Source organism: Hippoglossus stenolepis, chromosome 12, assembly GCF_022539355.2.
Source record: "Hippoglossus stenolepis isolate QCI-W04-F060 chromosome 12, HSTE1.2, whole genome shotgun sequence".
In the NCBI taxonomy this organism is placed as follows: Eukaryota; Metazoa; Chordata; class Actinopteri; order Pleuronectiformes; family Pleuronectidae; genus Hippoglossus; species Hippoglossus stenolepis.
Genome location: NC_061494.1, coordinates 6,617,835 through 6,637,822, shown reverse-complemented (window position 1 = coordinate 6,637,822; position 19,988 = coordinate 6,617,835). Strand labels below are relative to the sequence as shown.

At 40.2% G+C, this 19,988-nt stretch overlaps 2 protein-coding genes across 3 annotated transcripts in view; both read right to left on the bottom strand.

Annotated features, from left to right (window-relative positions):
* Window positions 1-121, bottom strand: part of LOC118118580 (sorbin and SH3 domain-containing protein 1) — a 33,203-nt gene extending 33,082 nt beyond the window's left edge. The window contains exon 1 of the mRNA XM_035171713.2: window positions 12-121. The gene's annotated coding sequence lies outside the window, so the exon portion shown is untranslated. The remainder of the gene's footprint in view (window positions 1-11) is intronic.
* Window positions 122-8,675: 8,554 nt separating this feature from the next.
* On the bottom strand, window positions 8,676-19,784 carry pik3ap1 (phosphoinositide-3-kinase adaptor protein 1). Of its 2 annotated transcripts, none has more exons than XM_035171715.2 (17): window positions 19,563-19,784; window positions 18,291-18,716; window positions 17,561-17,802; window positions 17,215-17,353; window positions 16,967-17,109; window positions 16,740-16,872; window positions 16,322-16,518; window positions 15,611-15,785; window positions 15,450-15,512; window positions 15,095-15,352; window positions 14,938-14,994; window positions 14,219-14,412; window positions 14,052-14,124; window positions 13,750-13,917; window positions 12,268-12,338; window positions 11,481-11,584; window positions 8,676-9,744 (listed from the first exon to the last, which is right to left on the bottom strand). In XM_035171715.2, the coding sequence occupies exons 1-17, from the start codon at window positions 19,591-19,593 to the stop codon at window positions 9,630-9,632; spliced, it is 2,589 nt and encodes an 862-aa protein (XP_035027606.1). In that variant the 5' UTR covers window positions 19,594-19,784; the 3' UTR covers window positions 8,676-9,629. The 2 variants fall into 2 exon arrangements, with proteins under 2 accessions (XP_035027606.1, XP_035027605.1); XM_035171714.2 differs by having other exon boundaries at window positions 17,215-17,359; window positions 19,563-19,783.
* Window positions 19,785-19,988: the final 204 nt, after the last annotated feature.

Genomic DNA, 19,988 nt, shown 5'->3' with positions numbered 1-19,988 from the left:
CGATGCATTACCTACTCGATGATGTGTCCACCGTCGGTCCTAAAGTCCTGGTCCCTCTGAAGCCCCCTGAGACGTCTGCCTGAGCTTTGAGGGTCTCATCTGAGAGGGACGGTCCTAGCTGTGACCTTGACCCTCGCTATGTAGGGGGTCTGTTTGTTTTTGACAACAGGCGTGCCCAGATGGACTTGTCACCACATGCCACCTGGGAATGTGGCACCCACTCAACAACTGTACAGGCTACCATATAAAATCCTCCTCCCCCTTCCAAATGCCCCGGCGGAGCCAGCAGACGAGGAACAGACGGACCAGTGGAGGATGGCTGGAATTCGCTACTGGATGACTCAGCTGCCCAAAAGGTTTTAATACCTCAGTCAACATGATGGCTGCATGTTAATGTGTGATTACATATATAGGGCTGTCACTTACGGTTCCATACATGATGAATTAATATTATTAGCTGATTAATCCATTTTTCACTTTGTGTAAAAATAAATCTTTAAACTAGCTCTTTGCAGTACAATCAGTTTATAACACAGATGATACAATGATTACAATGACATATATCATTATGGGATTAATTTGATAATTGGGATAATTCAAGTTTTGTAAAATATGTTTATTGGCTTTGAGGAGGATCAATTTTGTTGCAAAACGTATTCCAAATATATCTCCCAATGTTGTCAAGTCATAAAAATGTTATGGATCCACCCTGTTATCTGGATCCACACCAAAAATGTCATGGATTCTTCCCTGACCTATACCGCATCCTTTCATAAGCTTTCTTGGAAATCTGTTCAGTTGCTTTTGTGTAATCTTGCTTGAAAACAAACAAACCAACAAAAAAACTGGTGAAAACTTCCATATTAACACATGCGTGGACAATTAACTGGATGGTATCCAACAAATTCATCTAACTGTACTAGATAGAGTATTTTTATGGGAATAGAATTTTCCCTGACTTGATTTATGAGTTCAATATCTTACCCGGTGAACCACAGTATTCTCTGCTGGCAGCAACAGTCACTTTATCGGAATCAGGCTCCAGATTCTCTCTGTCTGTCCCATCTGAACTCTAAACAAAGCCGGGGAGGGTGGCTCCAAGTTGAACTATGATGTGTTTCACGCAGGGGGGTCTATGCCATGTTAACACAAAAGAGCTCTCATCACACGCTCAGCTGTACTGTGGCTGCAGAGAAAGGGCCATTACATAACACCATTTGACTTCTGCTTTGTCAACAAATGGCAGAGAGGGGAGAAGCCTTTCCAGCGCTGCGCGTGAATCCCACCAAACAGCTCCAAACATGGCTCGAAAGGGCCGCTCCGGAGCAGCGGCTTATCCCCCTAATTGAGAAGAGACCCCCACCTACCCCTGCACCCTCCCGACTCTCTTCCATAAACAGCTTCCACACCGGACAGCGGCCTGGGATTCTACACATTCCTCAGCCCAGCTATTTGAAGTTCATTTCAAACAACTGCAGCATAAAAGGAAATGTATGTAACTTACACACCGCGGCCATTATGGGCCTTGGAGCAGGATTATGCATTCATGTCGATAATGGATGGAGCTTAAGCCGAGACTATACACTGCTTCTATGCCTTTGAATTCTTTAAGCCTTGCTAATGAAGAGACTGAGACCTAACAAGTTTATAGTTATCTTACAGTGTCAGTGTCATTACGAGGGCTTGTTTTGACCCTATAGGAATAGAACTCGAATAAGGAATAAAACGTTTTGAGAGAGAAACAAAAAGCACCAATCACACCGAGCCACTGAAAGATGTGTCCCTGCTTGGAGAGGCCTGCAGCCTGCCAGCGTGTCCTTGAGAAGCCCTGACAGTTGTTGGACGTGAGCATGGCCAGATCCCTGTGCTGCGACAGGGAACACTTGGCCGGCACATGTGAAGGTCCCGAGGAAGGCAGCAGCGCCTGTTACCGACACTGTGTTGGAGAGCCAGGCTGCTTACAACGTGCCTGCTAGGCTTCTAGAGCCAGTGAAATAAGAATGTCAATGAGCCGACAGTTTACCCAGGGTGCTACATCTTCACAGCGAGGGCTTCGGGCTTCACTCCAGGAGTGAGTGCGCTTGGCTCACAGGGCCCGAGTAAGGATAAACATTAAACTGAATATTCAAGTAGTTCTGCGGCATCTCTTCGGGGGACTCTCTCTGAGTTTATTTTGTAAGCGGCGGCACTGTGTGAAAAGTTCAAAGTGAGAAAAGCTTATGGGCAAATAAGGACATAATAACAACAAATATCAATAACAGAAATATCCCCAACAACCACATTGTTGAGATAATATAGTGCCATTTAATTTAGGAATATGAATAAGAGACAGGCATGACATGCATTTAATGTCACTAGATAATGAGCTCAGCTGTGCACCAGAGATTCCTCCTGGCTTAGATAACAGGGCGTTCCACACGAGGTGAGCTGCAGTGATGATTCAAATCATTGCCTGAGAGGGTGCTGAAAGTGAGTCCTCATCTCTACTGGATATTTTGTCCCCCAACGTGGATTGGAAGCTCTGAGTGTGTTCCCTAATATAACTCAGCGAGCGCCTGTGTGACACGACTACTTGATAATTGAGTCATAGGATATGGCGGCTAAACGTGAATATAAACGGCGATGTGATAATCCAGCAATTTTAAGTGCTATGAAGGTATCCTCGTGTGAAATGAGCGTGCAGCGAGTCCCCCATCATCTGTCTATTTCAGGAATGCCGAGCCCAGTCTGACTCGCCCCGTCACACCCAGACACAAACACAACAGGCATCAATAACAGCCTGACTGCACAGGCGACAAAACACATTTCATATTTTCATGGCTGTTTCTTACATATTGCAGTAATTATATAAACATGCAAAGCGTTAGTGTCACTTCGTAAATCCTGTTTTGGTTTGATGTATACGAACATGCTGATTCGTATTAAATCATCTGCCAACGACGGCCATTATGCCGTTGTTTTCCATCATCTGTCTCTGACATGAAACGCAGGGGAGAGAGGTGGAGCTGTGCTGCTGGTGGTGGAGGTTGGGGGGGGGTGGAGTGCTGCTTAAATCCATCACCAAAGCATAAATTGTCTTTTCACTGCCTTGTTTACATGCGTCCATGATCAGGGGACTTCTTTGTGTCACGGACCCTGAAAAGCCAAAGCATAACACTTCACTTCACCAGCCACTTCAGCCAATGGCGGCAGATGGAGAAAGTCGACTGAGGGGAGAGAGGAGGGGGTTGCTAAGCAACCTGTTGTAACATTAACATGGAGTGAAAACAGAAACCTGGTGTCTGGCTGAAGCATCCGGCCCGATCCGAAGCCATGTGTTATTCAGTAAAGACAAGGCTGCGTGTCACTACAAAGGTTTTTGTCATTGCTAATATCCATCTTCACTACACAGCTGTCACACATGAACTCAGACCAATGAATAGAGATGATTTTAATAAATAATGTATATGCCTCAGGAAAGAAAAAAAATTACATGGCTATTGTCAAGGTTAATTCTGTATTAAATCTAATGACATGCTATATTTTTATTTCCCCAGAAAAAAACACATATCTCAAACAGTCCATTATTTTAGTTTTATGAGTCATATTTCCAACCTTCTTTTTCAGACTTGACTTCATTGTCTGTTTTCAAATTATCTCTCAAAACGTACTTTTACAGAATATTTTTTGCTATTAATTGCTTCCTTTATCCTATTATTTGCCACTACTTTTAAAAGATGTATTATTTTATTTGTTGTCCTTGATTTAAGTTTTTGTCTTATATAATTTGCTGCCTTTGATTTGAAATGTTATTGTATTGTTTTGCTTGTTGCCTCTGATGTCTTGAACTCTTGATTTCATTTATCCCTCTTGTTGAGAAGTGCTATATAAATAAAAGTTATGAAACAAAACTGAGATCATCTTCCAAAAGAATGAAGACCAGGTGATCTGGAGAACATCGGTCTTTCGCAAATCTTTGAAATTCAGTTGTGAGATTTATGATTCTGTGGGGTCACTCCTCTCAAATCTGGGGGACCTGTGTAACGTGACTCTGAACCGTCCTTATAAAATATTAACTATGCTGGGTTCATACCAACAGGTCGCATCTTTACTCTGTCTTAGAAAATTTAAGCTCTAGATGTTACAGGCTTATAAAAGCAAGAGACATATTCAAATTTGAGGTGTTGTAATGGAAAATAGTTATTGTTCAGAAAGAACCGCCCTTGAAAACGTCATATTCTTTACAGATGATTTCATCTAAAATAAAGAAGTTCCTTAAAAAGATCAACTGTGCTATTGGAACCAGGGTGGTACATTAATGTTGCATATAATTACTTCTTACTTAAGTTCATATGCAGTTAATATTTGACTTTACTCAACAATATGCGGAAAAAGTCACAAGAGTTTGATTGGTCTTTGAGTGACTGAGTGAGGAAATGGCTCATGGCTGAGCTGCTGGGTTGACTGATGTATCTGTTCCTTTTACACATCACGCACACCTATCCCTATCTCTGTGTAAACACCTACAACTCCTCTGCTCACAAGCTGTAAACCAGGAGCCTGCTCCACATAATGCTCCACTACAGCTGAGTCAATACTCCTGTGAGCCTGAAAAACGTGTCTTCCACAGGCAGCAGTGAGCACAAGCTCTGCCTTCAGGGAGATTGAAATATGTCAGTGACAAAACTCTTAAAGGAAACACAACAGAAACTCTTTGAGGCTTGTTCAAACATACACAAAGTCCTTGGACATGTAGTGCGCCAATGGATGTCCTCTGTTCTTTCTGAGCAAACACCAGATACAGTATCTCGAACAACTGCGTCCAGTACGAAAACATGATTAGAGTACGACATTCTGTGTCGTCCCTGTGACAAAACACTTAAACAAGTAGTTCTGAGAAAATCAGTCCGACTGCTTTGCCTCTGTTATCGAAGCTGTTTGATTAATTATTTGTGTTGGGGTTAATATTTTATCGAGCTTGATTAGCGTCATGTTACACGGATCCTTTGGAGTAGAGAAAAAAAAGAAATGATCATTGAAGTAAAATTGTGAATGAAAACAGAGATAAATGCATCTGCAGAGGTTTTAGAGGAGAATGACACAGCTCACTGATTGGGGAGCAACTCATTTTTGTAAGGAGGGTGTTGATTTAAATGTACAATATGTGACTTTGGCTGCTGGGGGTCTCTCAGTCTAAACAGCAAAAGACCTAAGCTGTGTCTCAATTCACGGGCTGCATCCTTCGGGGGCTGCATTTGAACATAGATTGCATCACAGCGGCACAACTAGGTTGTCCCATTTCGAACGCTCCTTCAAATGTGGCCGACAAATGCCATGAGAAACAAAGGCTCCAACAGGTGGATCCTTCCCGGCCCCAACCTATCCCAGGATTCACTACGCTTCAGCGATGGACCGTTTATTAAAAGAGGCAATGACGCAAGTGACCAGAGGTCCGACGCTTGAGTATCACACTCAACCGAACAGCGAACGGTATGGGGCATTAAACCTTTCTACTCGTGTAAACTTCAGCTCTGTTGCTAGGCAACAGCAATCAGGACGGGACGAGCTGGCGATGCCAATCACGAAAAAGCTTCTGTAGACCAGACCGTCTCATTCTGGTTCGGCCTTCGCGGTCTATGCTGCCAACTCAGGAGGCGGTCTTCACTAGCCGGGTAAAACACGTCCTCCAAATGAGACTCTCTCAAGCTCCAGTTTGATGACATCGTGACGTACCGTGGAATTCATGGATGAGGTAATGCAAAATGTTATTCATGTGACACACCAAACGGCAATGAATAACTGTGATCCATTAACAGTGACCAATAAAAAATATGGAAAAAACTGTTCACTGGCTTACTGGTTAACACGGTCTTTTTCCTTCATGTTGTTTGCCCCAAGCAGACATGATGCAATTAAATGGTGACCAAAGTCCTGTTATCTTGAATCAAATTGGGGTTTCCTCTGGTTTTGAACATTGTTGGAAACATTTTGGATCATGTAAGTACACAACTCAACACAATATATAACATAGGTCTAGTAGTTTTTTAAACCTTTTAATGAAGAACTGTTACATATTATATCTTGAATTCCCTTTTTTTTTACTGGGAATTAATAGCTATAATAAACTGACATAGAGTTAAAGTTAAAGGACAGTTTCTGATAAAGGGATAATTAGGATATAAAAACATGGAACTTCAGAACAGCTCTCACATCGAGTGTTTTATCTTGGTGGAAATTTATCTTGTTTGGTTTTAGTATTTATCTGGTACTCATATCTCATATAACTGTGTAAAATACGTCACTTGATACATATAACTTTGGACATTGTTAAAAAGTCTTTCCTGACATCTTAGAAGAACCAAAATATATGAACTAGAGGCAAGTATTTATTTATTGTGTGTTCCTGTTTGACTCCACACGCGTGCTGTGAGCCAGTTGTCCATGTCACATGCTGTTCATTATTTGGACTCAGCCAGACCTGTTTGTCAGACTCGAACATGAAGTTTAACATTCACGTCCACTACTTCTACTGCAGTTACACAACACAGCTGCTCACTCAGTCACGCACACACAAAATACGCCACTGGGATGAATAGGAAATCAGATATATCCCTCGGATAATAAACATTACAACTTGTTTTATTACTTCATAACAATGTTGTATTTTTTCTTGAACTGCAGTGTGAAACAGCTTTAATTACTTCTACATTAACTGCATTTTCACTGTCTGGATAAATCTGTCAAATAAATGCTACAGTCTAATGTGACAACACTGTGATAAAATGACAGTGAAACACTATTCAATAAACTCTTCCCAGCACCTCCATGCCGCATAACATGCATTCCATTAAGAGCATGGTGTTGATGTCACAGCCTTATTGTATGCATGTGGAGTAGCTCTGCTCTCAGTGACTCACAATGACAACCGCTCACAGTGACACGCCACTGATGCCTGACAAGTTAAAACAGACAACCACACCAGAAACGATCCGTTTTTTTGAAATGATAGCAGGCAGTGAGCAAAGTGAGGCAGCTTTTAATTCCCTGACTTGAGTATTTGGGGGGTTTTCTCCTGGGTATTCAGCCTCAGAGTGCGGCACCCATGGCGGGTCGCAGTCCCACTGTATCTACGGATCTGTGTTTGCTGCAGTAACTGTCCCAAAGCCAGAGCCAGGGAGCCAGAGCCCAACTGCTCAGATGCCAAATCAAAACAAACAAAAAAATCGACGGATTCATATAGAGGCACTTTATATTGGATGGAAGCTGCTGACTTGACATCGCCAGGACTGGGTGATTGATGAGAGATGTATTAAGTGCTGCTGCTGCGGAAATAAAACAAAGTCAGCTGGAAAAGGGAAATAAATAAAGAAGGGCAATGGGATAATACTACTAATGAAGATAAAATTAGAACTCCTTGAAAAGGCAGTGCAGAAGCCGCATGCTGCAGTGATGGGGAGCATGCTTACCTCGGTGTGATGGTAATCCAGTGTCGCTGCTGCAGAGCCGCACACCTCACTGGGCTGTGTGCGCGCTCAGCTCCTCTCCAGCAGCAGCAGCAGCGTCCCGTCACAGCTCCGCACGCACCAGCCTCCACGGCCTAGGCTGCGTCAACACCGCCGAGCACCTTCACAATAAAAGCACAAGAAAATGGACCCATTGGCTCCAGCTGCAGTTGTAGTGGCCACATTCACATATTTTTACTTAAAGCAAGAATCTGTTAATATATAACTGGGTACTTGGGGCAACTGAGCAAGTCGTAAACACAACTCAGGCATATCATTACCTTGCGAAGTTAATGGCTAATGTTTTAGTTCACTTTGGACAATCAGGGGATGGGGGGGATCGTAAACATTTAGACTTTAAGAAGTCATGGTCCGGTCAATTTGGTGCATTAAAAGGGATAGTTCACCCAAAAATGAAAATTCCCTCATTATCTACTCACCACTATGCCGATGGAGGGGTGGGTGAAGTGTTTGAGTCCAGAAAACACTTTTGCAGTTTCAGGAGTAAACAGTGTTGCAGCCAAATCCAAAACAATTGAAGTAATTGGAGACCACTTCTTCAGACGCTTGAGCGTGTGTGCCCCCCCCATTTGGCTACAACTCCAGAAGTGTTTTGTGGAGTGAAACATTTCACCCACCCCTCCATCGGCATAGTGGTAAATAGATAATGAAAACATTTTCATTTTTGGGTGAACTATCCCTTTAAGTCCAATATTCACTCTCCTTTTAGCTCCATTTCAGTCTCCACCAACTGCTGAGAAAAGCCTAAAATCTGGCTTTTAAGCAGATAAATGTTCTGTGTTCACTTGCTTGTTAATAACGTTGACTTTGGTTTGGACCTAAGGAGGTGGCGTAGCCAACAGTGGGTTTTAATTTATGTTTATTTTTTAATAATCTGACAGGAATAGTGAGAATGACCAAAGTCAGTAAAGTTGGGTCCTTATAATTAATATAATGAGCTGAAACATGTTAAAATGCTCCATAAGTTAAGCTGCTGTAACAGCTGTACTGAAATGTCTACCATGACAAATCGGACATTTTGGAGGATCCATCACTAAAACATCGCAATTTAGTCTAACTAATAAATCTAAATGTGACTTAATTCAGTGCATGTCTCAATCTTTTTCCCACTGATTGATTTATACAGTGTATTACACACCCTCACTGACTCACAGACAATAATAAACACAATAATAACATTGTGACATGATTTTACTTTGAAGGTTTTGACCAGAAGTCCTAGCTGGCAACACTCTCTCACACTCTGTACACGATTTCCTCAGAGGACTTATAGACAGTAGACAGTTTTACACTCATTCATTTATATCAATAAAATAACAAGTAATTTGCTATTTAATCAAACTGCTGCAAACCTAATGAGATAAAATCACTGGGAAAAGTTTTCACATACATGGAAGAATATGTCAGTCCACCTTTACAGGACAGAGAATAGCGAGCACCACCAAGTGGCCAAACCTCATATTGCACGAGAAATAAATCAATACTGGTGGGAAACGAGCCACTTAAAATAGTGATGATTCAAGACTACATGAGGAAAATACAATATTATATTTCATTGTGAAATTCAGTACTTACATGAAGACACAACTAAACAGACCTCCTACAAGAACTTCATAAAGGTGGTCATTTAAAGTGTATAATGGTGACAGCATTTGATGAAAAATAGATGGAATATAATTTAATGTAAGTGCTACCATACAAAATATACATTTATTTTGCAAAATGATCTACATTAACATCCCTGGCCATGATTAAATACAAATAATACTTTAAATACAACAAGGGATTTTTATACTTCACCTCATTACAATCCCCATCCCAAAAAACTTTCATCAGTTTTATTATATCACACCAATGAAGAAAAAAAACATACCACAACATATACATGCTAAGTATCACTCGCATATCCATAGAAATTATGGGAATTGAATACTTTTATTAGGTAAACTGATACATCAAATGAATACAAGAAAAATCAAACAAACAACTGGGTCTGTAGGGATTCTTCTCATTAAATTGTGGTTATCTACAGAAGAAATATCTTTTCAACACATATTTCCTTCTTACAAGAAAACAACCTGCAGCTATGAAGACAAAACCCAGGAAAAATCAGCATTAGTCGACCAATCACCGCAGGCGACGAGGTACAGGAGGTGCTACTGTTTGTCTGTTAGGCGGTCTTTGAGGAAGTGCTCGAGTAGGGTAGGATATGTAGCGCTCATGCACCATATTCTCTGGAACCCTGCGACAAAGAAAGCACTGTGAGGCCGCTGCAATGATGACATATAAACTCCCAGACTCTGAAAGTTGTGGTTAAAACTATACACCTAATAGCCTACGATTTATTTCTTACAGATATTAAAACTTACCAGTTGGGTAACCTACACTTAATACTTGGTAACAATAATAATAGTAATATAAAGAATTATATTTGTGGAAGATTTTTTTATAGTGAGATTGCTCTTCTTACCGAGAACAGCAGGGAGAAGTTACGACAGAAGAGGTGATGTTAAGATAAGACGTTTTGGGGCAGGAAAGCAAACTGTGCAGCGGATAAAAGCTTGTGATGTTTTCTCATACCTTTCTCAGCTGATAATCTTATGCACGGAAATCACTGTTCCAAAACACTGAGCCTTAAAACAGATATAGCACTTGGGGTGTGGACATTAATAGTATGAAAAAGAGAACAAACAGTTTCTATAAACAAAATGTGGTCTCTCTGCTTTCTGCTTTCAGCTTTCTTATCCCACACAATTGTTTAAATAACATTTGTACTGACATAAATGTAACAAATTAAATTACATTTGAATGTCTGATCAGGTAGGAAAAGGTCATTTAATGACAACAATATAAATACTTTGCATTAGAGTCAAAAGCTATAGTTATAGAGATTGAGGTCACTGCTACTCTGCTCAACCAGTTAAATTTAGATTTATATATTAAAACTAAAGTTCTGATGTTCACTGCAAGCTGCTTTTCTGAAACATATTTCTTGTTGCTGTTATATCTTAATTATAATTTAACATGGTTTACTTTTAAACCATAAAGAAATAATTATATCTGTAGTTCTGACGTCTTAAGAAATTAAAAAACACCTACTGCTCACAAAAAATTAAGATTATTCTTGCACAAGAACATCATATCAGTTTATACTGTTTATATTCCACTATCATTAACGATGATCAGACTGCCGAGCTTCTCAAAGCTGCAGGAATGGGTCATGGCTGTTGTTCACAATGAAACCATTTCCAGAGTCACTTTAATTTGGACTTTTATTGTAAAGTATATTTAATATGTACATTGTCAGATCAGTGTATGGGAGGTGTTTATCTTTACACACAGCATGAACATTAACGCCTTCACGGCTTCGCCTTCCTCCCTACAGCACAGCTGTGAACCACTGGTGTGTAAACATTTCCTCTTTCTTCTCTGGTCACACTCATGACAACCTGCAGAATCTCTATTGGTCTCAACATCTTATGATCGTAATCATGATTGATATATGATATACACTGAATTGTCAGTTAAGTTGGTACATCTCACTAAAACTAAGGCAACCTAATACAAAAGCCCTGCAGTAAATCCCCCCCTCATGAAGATCATCATAATTAGTCTTGACTGAAACCCTGTTAGCTGTGTTGATTCAACTGTATCATAGTTTTTTGGAAGATATATTGTATGTTTCTGTTGAACTGCATTGCATTATGTCCACAGTTGTTTCATATGTTGTCCATCTGAATCCATAACGTTATTATCAGTTAGTGATGGGATCTCTCCTGCCGTGATGCCTGTCAACAGGGTGACGTTCTGACCAATAAGACCGTTCATTTTGATCTCAAGTGCACACCTATAAAGTTTTGTGACTGTTTCTTGTACAGTTGCGATTCTATTGCAGTGACAGACACCTGCCAAAGTACTAAAAACCTCCTACTGTAGTTGTTCTGGCTAGTGGCCAGTGGCCGGTGGCTGTAGACTGACCTTTCTGGGATCCGCGGAGGAATCCTGGGTGGAGGCATGTCGGGTGCAGCATCAGATGGCCTCAGAGGTCGTGTTGAAGGAGGAGGGAGTTTTTCGAATGAGTCCTTTAAAAAAAGATTTAACATCTACTGTGATTGCTTCTAAAACTTGCAAACAAAACATTTTGACAAATCCAACAATAATCTGTTGTAACTTTACAGCTCAAATTGATTAGTGGATCAAAACAAATTAAACTACAACATTATGATGATTAATTAATGGTTTAAGGCTATTTTAAAACAGAAAACACACAAACTCTTCACTTCCTCATTCTCTTTTCTTGATAATGTAGGACAGTAGATTGAAAATCTTTGGGTATGAGACTGCTGTAAGTCAAAAACAAGTAATCGGAAGACATTACCTGGTTTTAATCAGTTCAATTAAAAAAGTCAGATTTATCAATATAGAAATTAGTTAGTTAAAGATCCATCTGCCTTTGCCTTTTATAGATATTCAGTAACACCCTTGTAATACTCACTTCGGATTATAGTCTGACAAGTGAATTCTGAGAAAGTATTGAGCAATTATTCCAAGATTCAAATATTTCACAAGAGCAAAATGTGGGTCTTATCGCAGGATATATGTTGTTCTGCTGCACATGTAGTTACGTGCAGAACAAAAGGCCAGATGTGGCACCACAAGTAAAAAGTGAAGGTGCAGTTTGGTTTGGCTGTAGCACTTTCTATTTTAAAATGATGTAAGTTTGCACTGAAGACTCAAAGGCTTCTGATGTTAATTGTGAACTCACCTCAACCTCAGGCTCTGTGCCGCTGCTGCAGCTTTGAACGCTGTGAGTGCTGAGTCTGTTGCTTTCAGTACCTGAGGTAAAGAGAAAACACGTGATTTCCAGGGTGTGAGTTTAGAGCATGTGGTGAGATCAATTGTGAGACGTTATGGTTGTCAACAAGTCTGGAGGAGGGATTAGAGCGAGATTAAACAAAAAACAACAGGGAGACAATATATGAGAAACACGAAGCTGTTGATATTAACCTGAATGCACAGTTTGACTTTTTAATTTTTTGTGTGCACATTTCGGATATATCTACACAACATTTATAAAATATAGTTCTTTTTCACATAAATAAATCCTAGGTCATACCAATGCTCATTGTATTCTAAGCCAGCTAGCTTAAAAACAACATATAAAATATGTAGAGAAATTAACACAAATAATATAACTTAAACAAACAGCGTTTAAGTCTCTGACAAAACCCTTTTAGTTCTTGTCAAAAGTCTTGAACAAAGAACCTGTAATTTGTGGGAAATTCACGTTTCTTCTGGAAATTAGATTATTTTTCTTTTAGCTTAACTGTAATTAAAGTAATTCACACACATTTTAATATCTCAGACCAGTTTTCTAAGGGCAAAGAACTGAATCAGTTTTACTTACTGAAGAGTTCTTAGGAAATCTGTTGTGTCCAGAATCAACAGAACAAGTATGAATCTCCTCAAAACCAAACACCCAAAGATCCCTGCTCGTTCTTTCGCCTATTTGATATCCTTTAAATTCAAAGGGAGTGTTAAAGTAGTGTTAAGATCTGATGGGGAAGTCTGTTTTCGAAATTACTTGTGTGGGTGAAGTTGTGTGCTTAACAGGAATTTCAAAACATTACGGTAGATCAAAATTATCAACACTGGGAGAAATCCCTAGCAAATCAGGTTGCTTGTCATAAGGGATTTCAAGCAATTTATTGAAGAAATGACAGAGTTCCGTAGCCTGCTGTGAAATTTAAGTTCGTTTCTATCTACCTGATGTATCCAGCATCATACAGTAATTAAACAGAATGAAGAAGCTATGGTAACCGGAGGGGCTAAAAGTTATATTTGAATAAGTCAGAAGAAATGTATCTATTAAGGCAGATTGAAGAAGAAGCTGGAAGTTGAATATGCATCCCCTCCTCTCACATCTGCAAATACTGGTGCTTCTTATGTCACCACTGCCTCCAAGTGCCGCTATAACATGTGAGTATAAACTTTTTTCCTGAACTTGTTGAAAACTTCCTGGATCTGCCCCCTGTTCCAGACCTGCAGCAAAATGTAATGCTCTTTTCCCTGACCCATGCCACACTCTTTCAAGTTCTGTGGAAATCCATCCAGTAGTTTTCATGTAATCTTGGTTACAAAGAAACAAACGGACAGGGGTGAAAACCTAACCTATTCAGTGGAGGTAACAACAGTTCCAGTTGTTACCTCCACTGAATCATGAAGAAGGAAAAGGATTAAGACTTACTTGATGTGCTGGACGTGCTACCTGTCTTCCAGCTTCCTCTCTGGATAGTATGAGGAACAGGAGGGGGCGGGGCCTCGATTCTGGGCGCTGGCTCATACACTGCACACTCTATTGCCATACTGGAGCCCCAGTATGAGTTCCTCTGCATTGGAGCGCTTATCTCATAATCTAAGAGCAGAGAGACCTCGTCAAACATGAGCTTCTCTTAAAAATGTTAGAACAGTAAGATGCGGCCATTATCACTCCATAGTTAAGATATATGTATCCCAAATAAATACATTTAGATCCAAAATATAAATTACCAAGGTCTTTTCCTGTCTTCTCTCTCTCTTTGTGACGCCTGGTGATGCTGTCGCGTAATTTCTTCAGATTTTCCTTCGGAAAAAAACACCACACACACACACAACACACATTAGATCTATTCGTTGACCACACCAAACAGACCATAAAGTTAGTATAGTCAATACACCTGCTGATAGCGTATGGAATTCGCCCTCCGCTCATGGTCAAACTGCCAGGACTTGAACTCCTGGACGGCCTCATCCACAGTAATTTCTCCCACTTTCACCCTCTCCTGCAGAGATATGAGCTGCCTCTGTCCAGGGGTCTTCATCCCAGCATAGGGGTCATACACAGGTGTTGGGGCCTCCGACACAGGCCGAACTGCACGGGTGGAAAAATCAAACTTACATTTTACAACTGAAATTTTCCACAATGCATTATTTCATGCCCAAGGAGAACACAGGATGGCATTGCTTGATTTTTCTAGTGTGTTGGTAAGGAGGCTGTGTCCCATTTTAGTTTTTTTGCAGAGAGGGGGCAAGTTATCTTTGTCTTTAGTAGTAGTTACAGTAACAGTAACAGCTGATCCGCCTATAGGGACTTTTCATCCACCTCCTTGAAAAGACAAAATGAAAATGTACAACTGCTTTGTACTCTGAAACTGAAACAACTGAAGGCTACCACAGGTTCTCTTTCATGTTTGGAAGGGAGGGGTGAGGTGTTCTACACACATATTCTACACACTGAACCTTTAAAGCACGTGTCTCTGTCATCACTGAGGTTGTTTATCTGATTGGTCTTATAAACTGTAAATACATACAATGCAATACGATACAATACAATGGGATGTACTGGACATGATAAAACACAAAACGATGCTCATTGTCGTTTTAAACTGTGTTTTACCTGCAGGATTTCCCATCTCCACTGTTTTACTCTGGGATGTCCCTTTATCTGAAAACACTGTCAAAAAATATCAAGTCATCATTTTTGCCAGGTGAGCAGTTTTAAGAAATCTGATGTGTAAAAAGAACATTGTGGGTGACATGAAAACAAAAAGTACCTCTAGAGATGTATTTCATGGTTTCTTCAATCTCAGGCTCGTCCTCCGATCTGGGGATGGGTGCTGGTGGACGGTTCTGGATTAATGGGATACAGATGCAATTTGCATCCACAATATCGTAGATGTCCTCTGGGAAAAGGTTGTAGGGATCCTCCTCTTCTTCTTCAGTTTGTTCTAAGTCATTCTGATTGTCTTTTGGCTCATCTTCACTTTGAGGCTGCTCATTGTTGTCCTGGGTAACAATGTCGTGAGGTTTTGCTGGAGGATAAAGTGTCATCACATGAGTCAAACTATATTCTATATTCACAATATTTCTATTTAATATCATTACTTTGAAAGTTGTTTAAAAGTCTACCTTGGAAAAACTTCCTCAGCATAGCTTCTTCAGGGTTCTCATCGACTACATTCATCGACTCATCTGATGAAAACAGCACAGTGATCATCAGTAACATTTTAACCCACAAGTTTTACAATTTCAATAAAAAAAATCTATAAATAAAATCATGTTCATCTTACATAGGTCCTCTGCACATTCAGGGTCGATCCCCAGCATTGACTCATAAATGTCTTCTGAACAACCTGAATACTTCATCATGATTTCCCGAGATGTAGTTCTAGTTGTCATGGGTTCATACACCTCTGCAGCCTCCTCAGTGTCCTCAAAGTGCGACTTGACCATATCGGCTGTCACCTATATTTGTTTGAACAGAGGAAACAGGCAGACAATGACTAAATAGATATGAGAACCTGAGGATGAATCCAAATTTCTCTGCATTCACAGACTTAAGAGGATGCAAATATTGGATTTGGCAACTCTTGCAAACAGTTTTGTTTGTATTTTTATATTTTATATATTTTTTTATATTTTATACCTTTATTTGACAGGGACATTGGAGATAGACAGGAAATGGCAGGGATGAGAAAAGAGGATTTAAATGCAGCAAACGGCCCGGCCAGACTCAATGCAGCTCAAATCATATATTATTAGAAAAAGAATACTTTGAACTGAGTTAAAGTGTCACAAATGTCAGTTCATGTCCACAAAAAAGAATTAGGCCCTATATTCCCGTATCATAGAGCATTTCTTGCCTTGGCCGTGCAGCATCCTTGCACTTTGCAAGTCTGTAAGATGCACATTTGGATTCATCGTGACTGTCAGAGGAAAATGTCCAAAACATTGTTCGATACTACATAAAAAGAAGAAAAGGCTTCCATCATCTGACTTACAACAAATTCGTCCATGAACTGTCTGAGATCCAGGAAGCCACTCTTCTCTGCCAGTGTGTTTGGGTAGTCTCCGTGCTTATTCATCACGCTGTAAGCCTGCAGAGCCCCGGGACACTGAAGGAGAATGGTGGTCAGCTTCTTCAGGCCGTACTTAGCAGCAAAGTGGAGCAGCGTGGGAAGCTCCACATCACGCTGATCTGCGAAAAAAGCAACAAAAAGTAATCAGATATAATGTATGACTTTATGTTGACTCCTAAAAGATGCTTTTACTTTCTGTGGTTTCATTGTTAAAGATCAAACTGCAATGATGCAACATTTTATAGTTGTTGTGCAACAACAGCAGATCTGTCGCCAACTCCAAGGAAGGATGCCTCAAAAATTAGTAACTAACAGAACTAAATTAGAGTGCTGTGCTCACATGCCGCCATATTGTCTTCTTCAATCTGTCTGATTCCAAAGAGCTGAAAACCAGTTTCAGGCATTCTGGATTTGAATGAGTCAGTTAGCATGTTGTCCAGTGACTGTGTTGCATTCGACGTCAAGTCGAAGGCCTGAAAGTAATACAAAAAAAAGAAAAGTGACACAACTACATGAGATACTAAACTAACAAAATAATCCTGTCAAATACGATGTTCCATGTCTCACCTGGCAGATGAAGCTAACAGGATCAATGGCCTTTTCAAGAAACCGACTGACTTCCCCCATACTGGTATAATAAGTAACAGGCTTCAAGCTGACGCGAGCACCGTCGATGTGCATGGCGAGTGAGACCACTCCAGCAGGCATAGCTGATGAAAACAAGAAAACAAAGAGATTCACATTTTGCTTTTCATAAACATGAACTCAATGTGTGATCACAGTTTATGGTCACATGACTTCCTGTAGATACTTGCCAGGTGCAGCAACACTTATGGTGTAGTCATTCTCCACTAAGCCCGTGAGAATTTTTGCAGCTTCACTTTCAGATGAGAACTCCACCTGTGGTGTCAACTGGGGATCTAGTTTCTGCGAGAAAATGATGAACAGCATCTCCTGTTGCTTAAACAAGAAGGGAAATCAGAATTAACAAAACTGTCATGTAATTATTTTACAGAGGACTTTATAAGTTCTCATCTAGAAAACAAGTATTAGTATAAGTAGTCTTTCTCACAGTATTAAATTAAGAAAAAGCTGAAATTAATGTTGCATAACACCTATATTACAAAAAGTATCACCTGCTTTTAATAGTTTCAGTCTTACCCCACAGAGAACTCTGCTTGGTTGAACAGTGACACAGGTGAGTTGCGACGGCGCACTAACTTCCTCACTAAATGAATTCCTTGTGCCTGCAGGTTTTTCTTCATCCTTCAGGACAGTTTCTTTTCGCTCCTCTGACACCACTTCCTCCTTTTTGGTGGGAATTTCAGACGACGAAGCTGCTGCGATGTGCAACTCTGGTGCAGCTGCAGTTTCACTCTCATGTACAGCCTCCACATGTCTGCCTAAGAATAGGAAGATTGTTATAAAACATCTATAACTTTTATAGGTATTTAAATATTCAAAATAAAATAAAGCTGTTTTTATTTAGCCTTTAATTATCCAGCAAGGGCTTAAGGCCACATTGTCACATATCCCTGAAGATAGTTTTGGTTTCACCAAGTAGGTTGTTTTCACCCCCTGTGCATGTGTATGGTTGGTTGGTTGGTTTGTTTGTTAGTTAGCAGGATTAAATCTACTGGACAGATTACCATGAAACTTGGTGGAAGGATGTGTATGTGTCAGGGAAGATCCCATTCAATTTTGAGTTTGTCTTTTTTAATTTGGCTGAAATTACCCTTTAAGAGATTAATATATATATATTAATACCATTAATATTAAATGGTTTAAATCTGCTAAGATCAGCTTCAGCTATATAATTATACTGATAACATTCAAGTGTGAAATCTGAAAAGGCACACAAAATAACGAAGTGTAATTATATGTTGCGTACTGTCAGCGATGGCCTCCAAAATGGTGGAGACGTAGACATCACAGTCATCTTCAGAACAGATTTTTCTCCAGCTGTGCCAGTCGTCAAATCTCTCTGTCTGTACGTGTTCCTCTGAGAGGCCGCACAGCAGCACGACCACCCTGTGTGGTGGGTGAAGGAGTCTGTGAAGTGCACCCTGTAGGTCAGCTTCACAGAGCATGTCCAGGAACGCTACCGAGAGGAGCAGCACGATGCACTTGCAACTGTGGAAGTGTTCAAAGTTATATCCGTGGAGCTGATCTGTTGGGCTGACCGAGTACAGCAAAATAGACCTTTTGCGGAATTTTCGAGAAGATTTCAAGATCTGCTGCAAATACGCCGCCCATTCCTGAGCTTCGGCTGTGTGCAGGATTACCACCTCGTATGCTGAGGGGGATTTGGAATTTGCTGAAAAAACAAACAAACCAAGAAATCAGTTTGTGTCCAGTACATACATTCAAACAGCCTCATTTCCAAAACATTACATTGAAAAATATTGGGCATTAACTACTCTAAATGACTCACTGAACACCAACATGAAGCATGAATCAGAATCCTGTAATCAGCTCAAACATTACACTAATGACTCTGGTGAAATTATGTGTTGGTTTCCACGTCGCAGCAGGTAAGTGTTTGTCGTGGAAAGGCTCCACAACACAGCAGCTGTCCGGCTGTGGAATGTCAAGGTGACTGTGGTTGGAGAATGAATGTCCGATTTGTTTGATATTCCAGCGCAGAGTCAACAAGTAGCTGTGCAAACATGGCGCTGTGTCAACACTGGTCAGAGTAATTTAGTTTGACTCATTACAGTGTTTAATCAGGTCAAGTTCACCTCTGTACACGCTAACTGGGGGAGAAACCCAACGCCAGTATTCACCTTCATCACAGTTCCCACTGACAGCATGGCACAGGGACTTGCCATCGGTTTATTAATGGATTGATAACATGACTCACTTGAATTTAGACATCTTGGAAAACACAAAATAGCAGCACATGTAGCAGCACAGCAAAGCTAAGATGCTAGCTTCCTCTTTTTTTTTTTTATTAAGTTCGAGAAATAATGATTAATTAAAGGTTAGGTTAAAAAAGTTAATTTAAATACACATCATATTTCAAAAGAGATTATATAAATGACTAAATAAAAGTAACAACTTTAAAGTGCTGTCTTTATGTAGCTACAGCATGTATGTTAGTTATATACACAAACTGAAACTATAACTTGACAGAAAGTTATAAAGGATAGGTCATATTTACCTAATTCAACACACGAGACGGTTTCTTCCATGGCTGTGAAGGAGTCGTTAAGTGCCCAGAGTCACCGAACAAGAAGCATCATTTGCCCAAATATGTCCTTTCAGCTTGTCAAGTTTACTGGAACTCCTTTCCTCTTCAACTGAGACTACAACAGCTTTCACCAGCAGTACGCTTTTTTTCTCAGCTGTATTAATAGCAACAACTCAGTTTCCTGATTTTGGTGACACTGGCCCACTTCCTGAAACAGATGAAGAAGTGAAAAAATGCACCACTGTCGTGTCAGAATGTGCAACATCTCTGCGTTTACACTGGCTGCAGTTGTTGATTAGTGAGGGCTGCAGGAGGGTTCAGTTCGGAGGGACTGTTGAATTTAGAGACGTATGGACAAATAATTCATAATAATAAAAATTGACAAGTATTTCTAGT